Here is a 15,990-nt window from a genome sequence, read left to right as displayed (position 1 = left end):
ACACACTTAGGGTGCATGCCAGCCATGATCATTCCACTGGTTTTCAATGTCAACATCAGTATGTCATGTCTGTCTTGTGTGTTGTCACAGCTTGTTATGTGTGTTGTCATGTGTGTTGTCATGTGTGTTGTCATGTGTGTTGTCATGTGTGTTGTCATGTGTGTTGTCATGTGTGTTGTCATGTGTGTTGTCATGTGTGTTGTCATGTGTGTTGTCATGTGTGTTGCCATGTGTGTTGTCATGTGTGTTGTCATGTGTGTTGCCATGTGTGTTGTCATGTGTGTTGTCATGTGTGTTGTCATGTGTGTTGTCATGTGTGTTGTCATGTGTGTTGTCATGTCTGTGGTGTATGCCATTCATGTCATGTATTTCATGTATGCATGTATGTCATGTAATTCTGTGCTAAATTTGGCAGGTGTTGTATTGACTGGTAGTGCATGTCATGTCCTGTGGTAGATCTGTAAGGCAGTGTGACAGTGTGACATCATCGATTACACGTACATGTGTGTATGTTGTAAGGCAGTGTGAGAGTGTGTGACATCATCTGTACTATATGTGCATGTATGTTGTAAGGCGGTGTGACAATGTGTGCCATCATCATTCCATGCTAGCTACGTGTACGTATGCTGTAGGGCGGTGTGTCAGCATGTGACATCACCTGTTACTGTATGCTAGCTGGAGAGTAGATTGTGTGGTGATGTGTCAGTATACTGTTGAAACAGAACAAGCCGCAAAAGCCACCCGAGACAGCAAGATGACGGCTTGAATTGGATCATTCTCGTTATGATAAATACGGAGGAGAGGTGCATATTGATCTACACCGGCCACTGGGGATTGAAGTACAGAATGGGACTGCACTGGGATGGGGAATGGAGGCAGGAAGCTATGACCTATGTGTACAGGTTGCTAGACTGCAGGTTGCAGTCAGGGATAGACACCCAGGAAGCTATATGTGCAGAGTCATGAGAATGCGGCGTACATGCAGGGAGAGGGATGCACGGGAAGCACTAGAGTGTAGGCTGTATGGTGCATACATGGTAGAGGGTGAGAAGGGATCCATGCACTGTAAGTGGTAACCTAACAATATGACATTGTCTGTAATAGCTACATGTATGTATGTTGTATGGTGTGGGCCCTGTTGGGTCAGTGTATGACATCATCTATGGTAAGTATATACTTTTGGGTGTCAGTGTATGACATCATCTATGGTAAGTGTACGTTTGGGTGTCAGTGTATGACATCATCTATGGTAAGTGTACGTTTGGGTGTCAGTGTATGACATCATCTATGGTGAGGGTATGGCGGTGTGTCAACGTGTGGCATTATCAATCCTCGGCTTCAAGTTTAAAGCTTCCGCTGGCTTCGTGGCTCACAGTCACTGGTTCATGACTGCTGGTGTGGGGTTCTGCTGTTCCCAGCCCTGAGACTTTGCCCAGCGCAGCGTTTGTATGTACCCTAATGCGGTCATTGGTGGTATCATCATCGCCACAAGCTTGTCCACCCAATACTGTCTACTCATGATGTAACAATCATAAGTTTGCAGTCCTTTTCTGTTTCTCTTTTTTCAGAGTGAATGGGAAGAGAGCGGGTCTGCTCTGAAACCTGTTTTTCTTTTTTCTTTGTTTTCTTTTCCTTCCACTGAAGCAGCACAACCCATTTCCATCACCTATGCACTGTACTAGTGTAGAGTGTTTCAATGTTGGTGTGTATGGTCGGTGGAGCCTACCATGTCCCACCATCACTTCTAAATTATAATCTCGTATGCTGAAAATTAGAATCTGATGAGCATAGAATGTTTGTAAAAAAGAAAGAAAGAAAAGCTGTGACTTGATTCTTGCTTCTATTTGATTTTATGCAATGTTCTTGAGACATGAGCAAGACTCGCATGCACACTTGCCTATGGGTATATGGATGTTGTTGGTGGTATGTCAATCAAGGTGTTGATGTCAAGACGGCTTTCTCTGCTTTCTCTGTGCGCTGTCATCCTGTTGTCGTCTGTTTGTAGAAAGAGCCCGTAACGAAGCACACGCAGCAGACGTTGCTCAACATGTGCCGTTTCATGTTGCTGGAAAGTGACCGCCTGCCTCGCGGCATCCTCAAAGGGTATGCATAATTCTGTGTGTGAGAGGGGGAGGGGGGGGGGGTGCGTGGGCGGGCGGGAGGGCGTGCTCCATGCGTCTCCTGGAATAATTTAGACTCTTAAGGTATAATAAACACAGTTTTGAGTAGCCTATTTTTGGGGTTTTCCTATATTAGCATTCTGCGCACACAGACGGCATGCAGACAGGCGTACACCACACGAATAAGGCTAGGTTGTGTTGGGCAAGTACTGGTGACGAGGAACTGGTTGGTCTTTGCCGCAAGGTAGGCACGAGCCCGTGAGGCTGCGAGTGCCACAGAAAGGCAGAAGCCCGGAGGCTGTGATTGCCGCAGGAAGGCAGAAGCCCGGAGGCTGTGATTGCCACAATGGAAAGGCAGGACCATAAGGCCATAATGCCGCAATGGAAAGGCAGACCAGTTATGAGTGACTCGCCACCAGGTTTATTGTACTTGAAGTAGGAATGATGCAATGTAGTATTAATGGTTAGTGGGGGGATGGTGGGTCAGCAAAAGACAAAGGCAGCAGGATGCAAGTCGGGCATGAGCCAAAGCAGAGAATACTCAAAACTGAGAATGGCAAGGAGATGTGCCACGTTGCTGACTCGAACCCGATCAAAACTGAATTAATTATTGTGATGGCGTACGCATAAATGTGATGTAGAGCAGGCAGTATTGCCGGTCGCGGCAAGGTGCGCTAAACAAGTGACGTGGCCAGAACAGTAGAGGGCGCTGTTGCGCAGCAGATACGTAGTTGCAAGATGTGCGCCTACGCTAAACTGAATTCATTACATGAATACATCAAAATCAACAATACTGCTTTGCTTTTCCCAGGCAGGACCTTGAAAAATGAGTTACAGCTGGCCATAATCAAGCTGTGTGTGGTACACCTTGAAACAAGGTGCAGGACACATTCCTGGGGCTTTGGGCCCTCCTCTCAGTAGTGCTGAGGCTCACTCCGGACCCCGTTTGTCGATCATATAGTTCAGCGCTTCTGTGGGATCGTGTTGCGGGCAGAATTGTCAGATGATGGAGCTCCGCAAGGCAGAGGTGTGGCTGACATTGTGGCTGCTGATAAGCCACAGTTGCAGCTGTGGGCAGTGGTTCATCGGCGACATCGATCTCCCGGAGCTCAACCTTCCCGGCATCAATGAGCATTGAGTATGCGACGCGGATGAAGTCGTAGTGGGAAAGGGTGCCGCCATTTTTTCTTCTGAATCATGTAGGCAGTCAGAAGGCACTCCTCCATCACATGCCCAGCCAACATCTTGTACAACTTGTAGGACTTGCGGACAGACGTATAAAGCGAGAGCATCTCGTCGTCCCTATCAACTCCACCCTTAAACCTGTTGTAATCCTGGACGAGGGCCAACTTTCTCACCATCCTGACCTGATGGTGACGTTTCCCGGTGGCAATGACATTTGCGGTGTGCATGGACAACAGAAAGCAGCCTTCCTTCGTGTTACGTAGCTTGACGAATAGAAGGCCATCAGAGTTGCGGCTGACGAACTCTCCCTTCTTCAGTCCAGCCTATTTGCAGTACGCTTTGACAATCCTGAGCAGTTCTCACGCACCGTACCACAAACTGCCGTGCCGTTGTCAGACAGGCATCGCGCCAAAGCCACTCCACTGTACCAGTTGTCAACGAGCAGCTGGTATCCTTTGCCAGCGAGAGGTTGAATCAGTTTTGCCACGACAGCTCCGGACACTGACTTGGCAGACCACATCAGCATCAAATGAGGCGTTGTCTTTGCCGACGTATATGATACAGTTGTAGAGGTAGCCGAAGTCCTTGCACAGGGCAAAGATTTTGCTGCCGAAGCGAGCTCGCTTGGACGGAATGTATTGGCGGAAGCTGAGGCGTCCCTGCCAGGCCACAAGCTCCTCATCAATGCTGATGCGTGCTATGGGCATATACACTTCCTGGAAACGGCAGTTGAGTAGTGTGATCATTGGCCGGATCTTGGTCAACTTGTCAGCTTGGTATGCAGCTGAGTTATCAGCAAGTGCAGGAACTTTACTTTACTACAGGTGGGATCCTGATAATTCGAATATGGCTTAATTCGAACATACCGCTTAATTAGAAGTTTTTCCAGGACCGATTTCTATCAATACGAGTCCCGCATAAATATTTCTGATAATTCGAACCTAGAACTTGATATGTCCGGTTAATTCAAAGTCCCACAGATTCCACTTACATAGAAAATGTGTGGGATTTGTGCTGATAATTCGAAGTTAGCAAAGTGTAATTCGAAGTTCATTGTACTTGTACATTGTACAGGTCAGTTCAGTTTGCATGAGCAGGCTGTGCCGGTCAGTTCAGTATCCGCGAAATCTGTGTCTAAGGTCCATAGCGCAATTATGCGTGACCATGAGAGCATTTTGACATACATATTGTGTTGTGGGTTCATGTTTGGATAATTAGAATGTCTGGATAATAAGAAGTTTTTTCCTGGCATTTTGAGGTTCGAATTATCAGGATTCCACCTGTATTACCTTATGATTATTATCCCATACTCCGCCGACTGACTTGCGGATCCACTTTGACCCAGTGTTTGCACGGTCCCATGTACGTTTCCGTGAATTCCGTCACAGTGGGGTGTCATATGCGCTGGTAGTAGCTGGCGTGGGCGCCGGGGGAGAGGGGCAGGGGGACACAATGTACACATTCCGGGAACACAAGGCCCTGCCGACCACATACTGTACATTGATATGGGCAGAGTGGTCCCCATGCAGCCCAGGAGTCGTTATTTGTTGACTCTGCCGTCATCAAGTTCAAGCAGCGTTAGGATCTATCACCCAGCCATCACAACTGTTGGACATTCTGGTACCTCAATCCTCCCAAACGCAACGCAACGGACGACGGGAACGAGTGGGGGGAAACATTTATTATGGTAGACGCAACGCAACGCAACAACTACAATATGAGAGAGAGAGAGAGCTCGACTGAAGAGAGCGATTATTTGAAGGCAGCTTACTGAAGAGAGAGCAACGCAATATAAAGGACCTGGGTAGCTATGGCAAACATGGACGCGCAAGTAGCTACCCAGGCCAAATGAATAATGCATGAACTAATGAATTATATGACTTGTGAGAAAAAGATAAAGAAATGACTGAGGGAGAAAAAACACACACACACATATTGCATGCGCGCACGGATCTCACAAAAGTGTTAACTAGTATCATGCATTACAGTTATTGTCCCTGTACTTCTCTAAGTCTAAAGATAAGAAACTAGATGTCACGAGGAACCTACTGATACTGCCTGCATGGCTAAAAATAGCGTAGTTGCACTTCTGCTAAACATCAAAAATTAGAGCGTGGCTCACCATGATCGGACCTCTAATTTGGTATTATTTTCTGAACACACGCGCGCACACACACTACAAAAAAATTCACGAAATAAATAAACCGAAAATAAATGTGACGAAGTAGGACGCACGAAAGAAAAGAGAGAGAGAGAGCGAGAGAGAGAGAGAGAGAGAGAGAGAGAGAGAGAGAGAGAGAGAAATAATGAGAAATAGCTGACCTGCATGTCTTGCACGAGACGAGGTAGACATAGGCGAGACGAGGTTGACAGAGACGAGACGAGGTTGGCGTAGGAGAGACGAGGTTGACATGGACGAGACGAGACGAGACTGACGACGAGTTCTGGAGCAGGGTCGTGGGTCTGAGCGAAAAGCCGGGCGCCAATGTTGGACATTCTGGTACCTCAATCCTCCCAAACGCAACGCAATGGACGACGGGAACAAGTGGGGGGAAACATTTATTATGGTAGACGCAACGCAACGCAACAACTACATTATGAGAGAGAGCTCGACTGAAGAGAGCGATAATTTGAAGAGAGCTTACTGAAGAGAGAGCAACGCAATATAAAGGGCCTGGGTAGCTATGGCAAACATGGACGCGCAAGTAGCTACCCAGGCCAAATGAATAATGCATGAACGAATGAATTATATGACTTGTGGGCCTGACACAACCTTGGGCCCAGGGTCAAACATTAATTTGCTCTACGTTAAGCAGAATCTGCATTTTTAGTTTGTGCAGCTCTGCTAATATGCTCTGTTCATGAGCATGAGCATGAGGGGGGGGGGGGGGGGGGAGTTGACTACGAGATTAGTACAGTGAGAAAGAACTGAGGCTGATGCCAACACGAAAGCTGGCTGTGGCAGTCATGGTTTCCTGCAGACTTTGTTTCCCTTATGAACTCCTCCAAATGAATGACTACTGCACTGTTAATGCATATCTTGTTTTCTGCTGTCACCTGTGTTACCGCTCATCTAGCATCATCTTTTACACCATGGCCAAGCAGTGCCGGGATCTGGGTGGATTTCGAGCGGCATGCTTCTGTTATGAACAGTTACAGGTCAGTGAAGCCCAGCAAATGCAATTCCCCTAGTGGTACTGGAGGATTTGCTTAGCTTAGTGTGTGTGCTGCTAACTTCACGACTCTGACTCTGACTCCTGAAGATTTTTGTCAAGCTGTGTCTTTGGTGACAATCGGTGCTACGAGATGTTCAGTGATGCTATATGACATGCGATTATGCTGCGCCTGGCGCTGTGAAGCCACAGGCAGTCTGTGAATACTGTACCTAAAGCGCAAACTTGACTCACATGATTTGGTTTCATTGAGCAGCCCTATGCCTATGTAATAATTATAGTCACTGAGCTGATGATAGCATGATTGCTACTTCGAAGTACTTGTTGATCCAACTTTCTGCTGTCTGTCTATCTGTCTGTCTGTCTGTATATATGTATGTCTGTCTCTGTATGTCTTTCTCTCTGTCCTATTCTCTCATGCACACATTCCTTCTCAATCTCTGTGTGTGTGTGTATGTGTGTGTGTGTGTGTGTGTGTATGTGCGTGTGTATATGTGTGTGTATATGTGTGTGTGTTTGTGTGTGTGTGTGTGTGTATGTGTGTGTGTGTGTGTGTTTGTGTGTGTGTGATTCTACATGTGTACGTTTGTGTACAAAGAGGTGTGTTCTGCCACGCGAATATCAGAAAATCGTTGAAAGGGACAGCTTCACCATCCGGGCACGCGGTATGCACGACAAACAGGTAAGCACACACGTTGTGTGCGTATGTTACCCACCTAGTGCTAATCATACACACACATGCTGATATTCCTACCTCCTAGCCATGCCAGGTGAAATTGATCAGTACGTATGGCCATATTTAGTGGGTAACTGGTCACATTGTCCAAATATGAACTTAGTGGGTGACTGGTCACACTATCCCAATGTGAACTTTGTGGGTGACTGATCACATTGTCCAAATATGAAAGCTGTTTCGTGGTTAACCCGCATATTGTGCTAGCGTGGGAAGTGTCTATGAGTGGATGTTTTGCGTGTGCACGTGCGTGCACGTCCGTATGCGCTTGCGTGTGCACGTGTGCGTGCGTCTTTAGTTAGACCCCTGATCAACCATGAGAGTGCCATACCATGTGACCATGACTGTGGCCTGTGTGTTGTTTAATCCTGTGTATTCTACATGGCAGGACTTGACGCCGCTGTGTTTTCGATGCTCTACGTCCACGCCACTGCTGCACAATCTAGGCCGCAAGTGTCCTACATGCCAGCAACCACTTGTGTACGACTTTACAACATTCGGTAAGTTCTCCTGTGAACATGGCTACTTCTGCTGCCAAGCTTGACACTGGACTGACTCATGACAGTCCGTTTGTAGTCTGTCGTAACATCTTCAAAACCTGCTGCTGGGGGGCACCACCCTGCTCAATGCACATTGTTTTGCCGAATTCCCCCAGAGTCAGTTGAGCTTGAGTAGGCCTATAAAATTTGTGCTCGGGAGTACTGCATTTATGGCGGTTGAGCAGCCCAAACATCACGAGGGATGCACATACATACATGTACATGTACATGCACTGGCGGTTTGTTTCCAGCGGGTAAACACCGCGCAAAGCATCAGATAGCTGCATGGGTCACACTTGTATATGCAGTAGTGCGAAACAGATACTGCGGGCCATGCAGTACCTATTCACAACGATGTTAGGTCCAACAACGGTTGTAGTCACATGTCTGTGAGTGGGACAACAGGACCAAGTGACATGTCTGTGAGTGGGACAACAAGACCAAGTGACATGTCTGTGAGTGGGACAAGACCAAGTCACATGTCTGTGAGTGGGACAACAGGACCAAGTCACATGTCTGTGAGTGGGACAACAGGACCAAGTCACATGTCTGTGAGTGGGACAACAAGACCAAGTCACATGTCTGTGAGTGGGACAACAAGATCAAGTCACATGTCTGTGAGTGGGACAACAAGACCAAGTCACATGTCTGTGTGTGGGACAACAAGACCAAGTCACATGTCTGTGAGTGGGACAACAAGACCAAGTCACATGTCTGTGAGTGGGACAACAAGACCAAGTCACATGTCTGTGAGTGGGACAAAAAACCAAGTCACATGTCTGTGAGTGGGACAACGAGACCAAGTCACATGTCTGTGAGTGGGACAACAAGACCTTTGAAGCTTTTAAGCCGAGCAGTTGGAAGGTACGACGAGCTCCTCATGTGCTCCGAATGGCAGTCGTAACTCATTGAAGTGTCACATTAAATTTTGTCAAGAAGTAGGTGTTCCACATACTTCGAAGTAGGAGCAACCGACTTCCTCTGCTAATACCGATGAAGTTGCTAGTTCCGTAGTGCAGCCGACACAAGGGTAGTTTTCAATTTTGAGTGAATTTCTGTTTTTCTCTTTTCTGTTCAGATCTTCTTCCACTGGTCGAGTTTGTCCTGGAAGCAGGCATAAGGTAATTTCCTCAGTGTCACTTGGCCATGCAAGTCACCATCTTGCTCTTTTGAAAGGGCATGTACGTTAACCCCTTTCTTTGCCGTGTAGGGTGTAGGGCGGGTAGGGTGTGTAGGGCGTGTAGGGCGTGTAGGGTGTAGGGTGTAGGGCGTTTTACATGTACATGTAGACCATTATTGGAGCAGCCGCTGCTTAATAGCGTTGCCATCTCTAGGTCCAGGAGTTATTGTATGATCACAATTCTCTGGTCCAAGTGACCCTGTCTTGCCAGGGATGCCGACAAACCCTGGGAAAGTCGTCTGCTGCCTGAATCTCTATTCTTTTAAGGGTCTGTCATAACGATAATTATGTGCTCAAGTCATGCTCTGTGTTGCCTGTACAGCGACGAAGAAGCTCTCAGGCTTATCCAGACGGAACCACCCAGGAAGAAAGAAGCTACTGATGTTGGTGGACGTGACTTTGGTACGGAGTTGTGTGAAACACATGCATGAATGTTTTCATGGCATGTTTGGCAGGCCAAGTCAACTGCTATGTTAGCCATCGAACATGAATACAACTAAGGAGTTTTCAGATGTTACCCGTTTGTGGAGTGTGATATCAAAATACAATTGTTCATTGAGTCATCTTTCCAGGATTCCTTTTGGTTCTCTCTCTCCTCTTCGGCGGAGACTCGCGTAACAAGTCATAGCAGTAAGCAAGTACAGTACAGGTAGTGTGTGTGTGTGTGTGTGTGTGTGTGTGTTTGTGAGTGTCACTGTGTATGTGTGTGTGTATTTGTGTACGTGCATGTATCTGTGTGTGTATGCATGCGTGCATTGCCTGTGAACAGACGGCATTGAGCGTTTAACCATAATGCCCGCAGAGGACCATGGTACTGTCAAGGACAAGTTCAGCGCACGCATGGCAGCATACGAGGTAACGCCATTCCCATTTCTATATCCTTGTTGTTATGCTGGTGCATTCATTGCCGTCTACTCTATGTAGCACGGGGTGCAGATTGTTTGGGTAGGTTTATGTTGGTGGGTCAGGTGTAGCTGCAGTATTATCTAACTAAAGCTGGTCCTGCTGACGTTTTCTGATTGTTCTGGCAACGGTAGCCTCTCACACTAGAACCGGCGCAAACGTTGCCTGATTTGCAGTGGCTGGTTCAACCGAATAAGGTTGCTCTTGCCAAGTAAATCTGCTCTGGCCAGCATAGTCAGGGTTAGAGCCAGAACAAAAGTGAAGAGGGGGGGGGGATCATCGGACCCAACTTTTTTGTGATTCTTACCGCCATTTTTTGGTGATTTTTACCGCCATTTTTTAGTGATTTTTACCGCCATTTTTGGTGATTTTTACCGCCATGTTTGGTGATTTTTACCGCCATGTTTGGTGATTATTACTGCCATTTTCGTAGCACAATTTTATGCTGTGCTACCACACGATGCGTACTTATCATGCATGTAAAGCGGTGGCGCTTGCACTCTGAAGGGTGGCGTATTCTGTCTGAAAGAGGGCGGTCAAAGATTGAAGGAGGGTGCCGCGCCTCGCTATGTCGCTTTGGCAAGAACCCTGATAGGGGGTGTATGTATGTGTCTCTAGCAGCCAAACATGAAAGAAATAGAAATGAGAAATTATTGAGCCCTCTACGGATGGTGGATGGACTTCGCATGGTGAAATGTGTCTATAGTGCTGGTGCATTCCATGTAACATAATTTCAGATCTTAGTAACTTGAAATAGCTGAACATAAAACACGTGTTGTGGCTACTGTGATGTGCGCAGGCCGATGGGATGGACTTTCAGTTCATTGTGGCTGATCGTGAGATGCTGCGTAGCTTTGACCCACGCGAAGTTTTAATCCGACGGTGGAAAGCACCAAGGTCTTGGCAGTACTACAAGGATGTCGTCAAAGAACACAATGTCACCCTCTGCCAGTATTGTAACGAGGTGAGCAGCCGCTGCCATGGTGGTGGCGATGGAGGTGGTGTGTGTGCATGTTTGCGTGCGTGCGTGTGTGCGTGCATGCATGTGTGCGTGCATGCATGTGTGCGTGCGTGTGTATGTGTGTGTGTATGTGTGTCGAATGTAAGTTTCCTGGTATCCAACTTCTTTCTTTGTGCATTGTGTCCTATCCAGTTCTTCAGCATGGATGAATACTGTGTCAATGTTCTGGAGAAGCAATGCTGCCCGTATTGCAGACATACGGTCAATGTCGATGAGCCCGTACCAATCACAAGATACTAGATTGCTGTCAGTGCTCAACAGTGGCTTTCCCTGTGTGCGTGTGTGTGTGCGCACGCGCGCGCACGTGTGTGTTTGTGTGTGTGTGTACATCGGTGTGTGAGTGTTTTTATATGTATGTGTGTGCGTATGCGTGATTATCTCGCGGCTGCATACACATGTGGTATTAAGTGAGTTGATTTGATTATTGTCGGCGAGCATTTCACATCATCAGTGTGATTAAATCTATTCTTTTCCTGCGGGTGAGTGCTACACGTCCATTCTGTGACAGACATCACTTCATCAGGCAGGCAAGTGTTCCATGATACCATAGTATGTCCAATGAACAGGAGATGTTATTCGTGTGCCCTTCTAGTGAACAAGTGATCTACGTCGTCTATCCCATACACCGTCAGCTAGAGCATACTATTATTATACTACATACTTCAGTATCTCGATTTATTTCCGTTGGTTTTCGGCCGTTGTTTCTATCTTTCTCCTAAGTTAGGATACATTGTTACAGCTGGTATGGCTGGCGAAATGGGACTGTCAAATGGCAATCTGCCGAGAATAACGCGCCGCTGACTGGTATGCGGGCTATTGTATTGAAATCAGAAGTGTCACTGCTGTGTTTTGTGTGGCCAGCCAACCATACTCGTACTACTCCCTGTAGATGTCATGTGTTTTTAAAACGTTCCTCAGTTATCTCTATAATTATCAACTATATTTTCTATAGACAGTAGATGTGAGCCTGGGGTGTACAATCATGTAACTGTGTAGAGTATATCTGTATGTTGAAGTAGTAGACTTGTGACAGGGCTATGATTGTGCGCAAATACTGCTGTCCCACCATGTATGCCCTGTGTGTGTGTGTGTGTGTGTGTGTGTGTGTGTGTGTGTGTGTGTGTGTGTGTGTGTGTGTGTGTGTGTGTGTGTGTGTGTGTCGCTCGTTCCATATTGTCGGCCCCGCAAGGGGACACGTGACCGTAATGGCAGTGATTACCAGGGCCAGGACCAGGTGTGTGTGTGTGTGTGTGTGTGTGTGTGTGTGTGTGTGTTTGATCTGCGCCTGGTGCTTATGAAAGTGCTTTTCAGTAAAAAATATAATATACAATGAATTCCTGCTCTTGTAGCAGTTGAGCACTCTCATGTGGGATAGTGTCTTTGCTGTTCGCGTTATGCAGAGCTCACTGATTTGTCGGTTTGAGCACTCTGGCAAGGCCTGGTGTAAATGTGGCCTCTTTTGGTTCGGGGGTAGGGGGCTCACCCAGTGGAAACAATCATACAAACTTCGGCTGTGCCTCCGCTTGTATATCGGTTTATATATCAAGTACAAGCGTACTGTTGGAATGTATTATTGTACATAATATCATCCCATTCCGCACTGTATGGAGGAGCACCTGATGACAACACCTCCCAAAGAACTACACCAAAGCTCCAGACGTCCAACTTTGGCGTTGACTTGTAGAGTCTTCCTGACAGCAGCTCTGGTGCACTTCACAGTAATGGTGCAGCACCCGCCACACATGGCATATTTCAACTCGGACAACCTGAACCCACCGCTACCTGTAGAATACTAAGCTTGTTTTTAATCATGCGTCGAGTCATGCAGAAATCGGCAATCTTGCAAAGACCATCGGTTGTGACGAAAACATTCCTTGCTGCAAGGTCACTAAGAACCAGTCTCAAGACTATTATTGCTGCCATAATAGTCATGCAGTTTCTCAGACATCCATGCTAGGCGTCTACGCCACGAGTTGTGTGTACTGGGGTATTGTGACGATCACACTCCTGTGAATGACAAATTAATGCCGCTGTCTGATGATCGCTGAAATGCGTGTAACTTGCAGTTTCAGCCACACAGCCTGTCGACATGTCGCCTCTGTTGTACGTGTAAAGTCAACTTTGCGTATAACCACACTCGGCAGGGCATCAGAAAAGTGTCCTTATTCGCGAAGTGTCCTTATACCCAAAGTCTCATTTTCAGTTAGTACTGTAGATGGGGCTTTGCTCTGGGCATGGAAATTCTGTCATTATTCGCGAATTGTCGTTATATCCGCAGTCGTTATTAGCGAAGTTAGTTGACTGTGCACTGTTCTTGTGTGCCTTCCACTGTATTCATTGACGTTCACTGATTACCTGATGATGGCCAAGTGCCGAAACGTTGTGATAGAACTGAACTGGAACTGGAATTCGGATGTGCAGCGCTATGGGAATATGTGTGTCCACTCGGATTTCGTATTTTCAAAGGTACGGCGATTAGGAAGACGAGTTGAATCGCTGCAAGGTTACTTTATCTGAAGTTTATCATGTTGTGCCAAGCGATAGAAACAATATGCATCATTGAAAAGGTGAAAGAGAATGTGGCGAAAAAGGACAATGGAAGTATTGAAGATAGCTAGAGAGTTGGTGAGCACGTCAAATATAAACACATGCATGTAGACGGTGTGAAATACAATTTGAATGAGTGAGCCAGGCTGAGGAAGCTACATGTAGCTCATCGTCCACACAATACAAAAGCCAAGGCACACAAACGAGAACCCAACAAAGTGTGGAGTGGGGAAAGCAGCTGGGAGAAGCTTTCTCACGCAACAAACAGAGAGGAATGTTTACTTGAACATCACGCTCGCAGCTCACCAAAACGCCCCCAGATGAAATGATAAACTGACAGAGAACAAAAGAACATGACACGATGTGTGTGAAATAATTCATTGAGCGTCAAAGCTAGGTAGCGGTGGAGATAACCATCACAGCTAGCTCTGAGTCTGAGTAAAACACAACAATGGTTCAGCAACAGGCCTTCAGTGAAGGTGAGGATGAGAGCATTCATCGCAATGCTGCATGCTGGCTACAAATAGGATTAGATGGACTAGCTGTGCCAGCCAAGCTTACAGATCAGGCAAGGCAGTGATAACGGATACACACGTTGTGGTGTTAGCACATACATGTAACTGCATGTAGGACACTGCAGCCGTGGCCAAACCATGATAATACACACGTATACACTGAAAGGCCAGGGCTTGTCTCCTGTATATACAGTACAGGAAATGAATACCCTCCTATTACCTTGGATACCAGCCTGTGACCATGGATACCAGCCTGTGACCATGGGTTGTGAGAATGATGAGCACTAACGTTATTTCAGAAGACGTAGCGCTCCGGCGGCCAAAACAGCGAATCCAGTAACAGCTTTCTGCGTTCTGATGCTTTGAAGACCTTCCATCTTTACTTGCAAATCAGCAAATGTCGGACGAGCATCAGGGTCCAGATCCCAAGTCTCCTGCATCAGAGCATAGAGATCAGCCTCGCACCATTCCGGTTGGGGAAGCCTACTGCCACCACGTAGGTATTGATTCATGGCATGCACCACGGATTGTTGGGTCGGGAGACCGCATATTGGTCGGCATATCACGTCCAATTCCGTATCATATGGGACAGCACCTAATGACAATACCTCCCAAAGCACTACACCAAAGCTCCAGACGTCCGACTTCGTCGTTGAGGGGCTTCCTGACAGCACCTCGGGTGCACTCCACAGTACTGGAATAGCACCGTCTGGATTTCCCACGACATACGCATATGTCATCGTGGAAAACACGAACTCGTTACCTGCAGGACAAGCATATCCAGCTGGTTTAATCATGCGTCGCGTCAGGCCGAAATCTGCAATCTTGCAAAGACCGTCGTTTGTGACGAGAACATTCCTTGCGGCAAGGTCACGATGCACCAGTCTCTTACTTTCCAGATACTCCATACCGCGTACAATATCCACGCACATCTGTAGCTCAGACTTCCCGCCGAAAGGGTTTCCAAAGTAGCCATGCAAGCGAGTCAAGACTCCAGTGCTTTTGCAGTAGTCTAGCAGACTTCCATTCTCAGCGTATTCCATGAGTATGTATGGGGTATTGCGAAGATCACGCGAGGCATGGTAGACCTTCACAACGTTCGGATGGTTCAATCCGCGCATGATAGTTGCCTCCTTGCAGAAGTCCTCGTGATCATCTGGATTGCACGAGGTGGGAACTTTGAGTGCAGCGCGGCATTCAAAATTCAGATCAAAGTTTTCTGGGCTCACAACGTGCACCAGCGATACGGAACCGAAGCTCCCCTTTCCGAGATGCTTGATCTTCTTCAGCCCAGCAATAGTGGACATACGTGTGCTGGAGTCCATAATGGCACGGAAGTGGGCACACCAATGAAAAAGTCGCGAAACCAAGGAACGGAGTTTGCTGCAGTATGCAGATTAATTAAAAAAGAAATATTTCGCCTTTGACCTACCCAGCTATAGCGCTAGAGCTCATGGACATGACACGAAAGCGAAAATCGGAAACCACAGGTCGGATCGGAGAGTCTATGCATGAACTTTGGACCTCAAAGTCAAAGACCGACTACAAAATATAGCTAGCTAGCTATAGCTGCAAGTAACACATTAGTTGCCACGCAGGTACAGAGCGGAGAGTCCATGACCTTTCAACCGCAAAGTCAAAGACCGCATGGCAGCTTTTGGCAGGTCTTTTTTTAATGTGGCACTGGCAGCACGGAGCAATGCCGCTATATAGCTATGTCATGATAATTACAGCGAGGAATCTGGCCACAAAGCCTGCACATGATCTGAGTGACATGGCACATGAACAACAAACCGTGCACAAAACAAGGGTATGAGAAGTTTGAGAACCCTGCCTCAGGCTCAGAAACCGCCAGTGTGGTGGAAGCTCTTGTTGATCAATTCTTTGTTGATATTTTCCAAATAATGTTCTAGACCCTCTAAGTCTAAGGCACACTGACACTGTACAGGACCTTTGGAGAGCAAAGGAAATGCGGCACCTGAGGCTGACGCCTTCATGACCACGGGGCAAACGACGCATGTTCGACATTCCGGACCCGCTCTTCGTACTTTCTTCGTTTTTCCTGTTCATGTCG

General features: G+C 47.1%; 2 protein-coding genes across 2 annotated transcripts in view; one reads left to right on the top strand and one right to left on the bottom strand.

The window, feature by feature from the left end:
* LOC135817086 (intraflagellar transport protein 122 homolog) overlaps nucleotides 1-12,188 on the top strand; it is a 49,897-nt gene extending 37,709 nt beyond the window's left edge. Inside the window, exons 38-46 of the mRNA XM_065330201.1 lie at nucleotides 2,006-2,103; nucleotides 6,383-6,464; nucleotides 7,077-7,160; nucleotides 7,600-7,711; nucleotides 8,829-8,871; nucleotides 9,253-9,332; nucleotides 9,700-9,785; nucleotides 10,633-10,797; nucleotides 10,987-12,188. Coding sequence (XP_065186273.1) covers nucleotides 2,006-2,103; nucleotides 6,383-6,464; nucleotides 7,077-7,160; nucleotides 7,600-7,711; nucleotides 8,829-8,871; nucleotides 9,253-9,332; nucleotides 9,700-9,785; nucleotides 10,633-10,797; nucleotides 10,987-11,094 — 858 coding nt within the window. The 3' untranslated portion in view covers nucleotides 11,095-12,188. The remainder of the gene's footprint in view (nucleotides 1-2,005; nucleotides 2,104-6,382; nucleotides 6,465-7,076; nucleotides 7,161-7,599; nucleotides 7,712-8,828; nucleotides 8,872-9,252; nucleotides 9,333-9,699; nucleotides 9,786-10,632; nucleotides 10,798-10,986) is intronic.
* A 1,048-nt stretch (nucleotides 12,189-13,236) lies between these two features.
* Nucleotides 13,237-15,291, bottom strand: LOC135817093 (tyrosine-protein kinase CSK-like). Its single transcript, XM_065330212.1, has one exon. It carries the CDS (start codon nucleotides 15,239-15,241, stop codon nucleotides 14,207-14,209), a length of 1,035 nt encoding a protein of 344 aa, XP_065186284.1. The 5' UTR covers nucleotides 15,242-15,291; the 3' UTR covers nucleotides 13,237-14,206.
* Nucleotides 15,292-15,990: the final 699 nt, after the last annotated feature.

Source organism: Sycon ciliatum, chromosome 5 (genome assembly GCF_964019385.1).
Source record: "Sycon ciliatum chromosome 5, ocSycCili1.1, whole genome shotgun sequence".
Classification (NCBI taxonomy): domain Eukaryota; kingdom Metazoa; phylum Porifera; class Calcarea; order Leucosolenida; family Sycettidae; genus Sycon; species Sycon ciliatum.
This window is presented reverse-complemented; position numbering and strand designations above follow the sequence as displayed.